The 1,568-nt window shown below is 42.2% G+C and overlaps 1 protein-coding gene across 1 annotated transcript; it reads left to right on the forward strand.

Moving 5' to 3' along the window:
* The first annotated feature begins 279 nt into the window (after window positions 1-279).
* LOC119517138 (olfactory receptor 10T2-like) lies at window positions 280-1,224 on the forward strand. The gene has a single exon (XM_037813681.1). It carries the CDS (start codon window positions 280-282, stop codon window positions 1,222-1,224), a length of 945 nt encoding a protein of 314 aa, XP_037669609.1.
* The last annotated feature ends 344 nt before the right edge of the window (window positions 1,225-1,568 follow it).

Here is a 1,568-nt window from a genome sequence, read left to right on the forward strand (position 1 = left end):
CACCCATGTACACAAATAATGGAAACAACGTATAAAAATAAAGATAAATTACCTCTGACATCTTTGAATTCAAAAATTATTTTTTCCACTGCTCCTAATGCCTCTTGCTTTACTCCCATCCTCCAATCAGTAGCCTTAACTTGCATGTTACTCCTTTTTAAGACCAGTACTATCAGTTTTGTACAGAAATACAAATCTGGTTTCTTTAGGTGCATTTCACATATGTCAAATCCTCTCTGTTGGAATTTCAGGCTGTCTGAAGCTGATTCCCACCGACAAATGAAGAGAGAAAACCAGAGCATTATCACTGAGTTCTTCCTCATAGGATTCTCAAACCTGGGGCATCTACAGATCCTTCTCTTCTTTATCTTCTTACTAGTCTACCTGACCACTCTGATGGCCAATGCCACTATCATGACTGTTATCCGTCTGGACCGGGCTTTGCACACCCCCATGTACTTTTTCCTCTTTGTCCTCTCCTGCTCTGAAACCTGTTACACCTTAGTCATTGTACCTAAAATGCTGACCAACCTTCTTTCCACAAATCCAGCTATTTCTTTCTCTGGGTGTGCTACTCAGCTCTATTTCTTTGTGGGCTTTGCTTGTACCAACTGTTTTCTCATTGCTGTGATGAGTTATGATCGCTACATTGCCATCTGCAACCCTCTCAACTACACGCTCATTATCAGCCAAGCCACCTGTATGCAGTTGATTCTAGCCTCCAGCTTCTGTGGTTTCCTGATCTCTGTGGTTGTCAACGTCCTGGTGTTCAGTGTGCCCTTCTGTGCCTCCAATCGGGTCAACCATTTTTTCTGTGACATTTCCCCTGTCATCAAACTAGGCTGTACAGACACCAACCTGAAGGAGATGGTCATCTTTTTCCTCAGCATTCTGGTATTGCTGGTTCCCTTTGTGTTGATCTTCATTTCTTACATCTTCATTGTTTCCACCATCCTCAAGATTTCCTCAGTGGAGGGACAGCGAAAGACCTTTGCTACCTGTGCCTCCCACCTCACAGTGGTCATTGTCCACTATGGCTGTGCTTCCTTTATCTACTTGAGACCCACATCCCTGTACTCCTCAGACAAGGACAGGTTGGTTGCAGTGACCTATACTGTAATCACCCCACTACTCAACCCTCTTGTCTACACGCTGAGAAATAAAGAAGTGAAGTCAGCTCTGAGGAAGGTTCTGGGTAGGTACTCTCTTCCTAAAACTGTATGAGTGAGTCAAGAAGGCAATTTTCACAAAAGTGGCCTGGATAGAACTTCAATTCTGTAATCAGATATGATCTTTTATCTATTTCTCCTTGGCAGGAGGAGGTGGGGGTGGGGGCAACTTCAAGGAACTTGGATTCTTTCTACTGGAAAGTTCTTCCTCATATTTAATCTATATCCAGTATGTAGGTTATACCAATTGGTCCCCAAAAAGTTATGTGAGAATGGAAATTTTCAAGGATTCACACCACTGTTATTTTCATGTACTTTTCATGTACTGCAAATGTCAGTTTTCTCAGATCAACACTATGCTTGCTTCATTCATTGTCTTTTTGGAAAGAACTATGATAT

Source organism: Choloepus didactylus, chromosome 2 (assembly GCF_015220235.1).
Source record: "Choloepus didactylus isolate mChoDid1 chromosome 2, mChoDid1.pri, whole genome shotgun sequence".
NCBI lineage: Eukaryota > Metazoa > Chordata > Mammalia > Pilosa > Megalonychidae > Choloepus > Choloepus didactylus.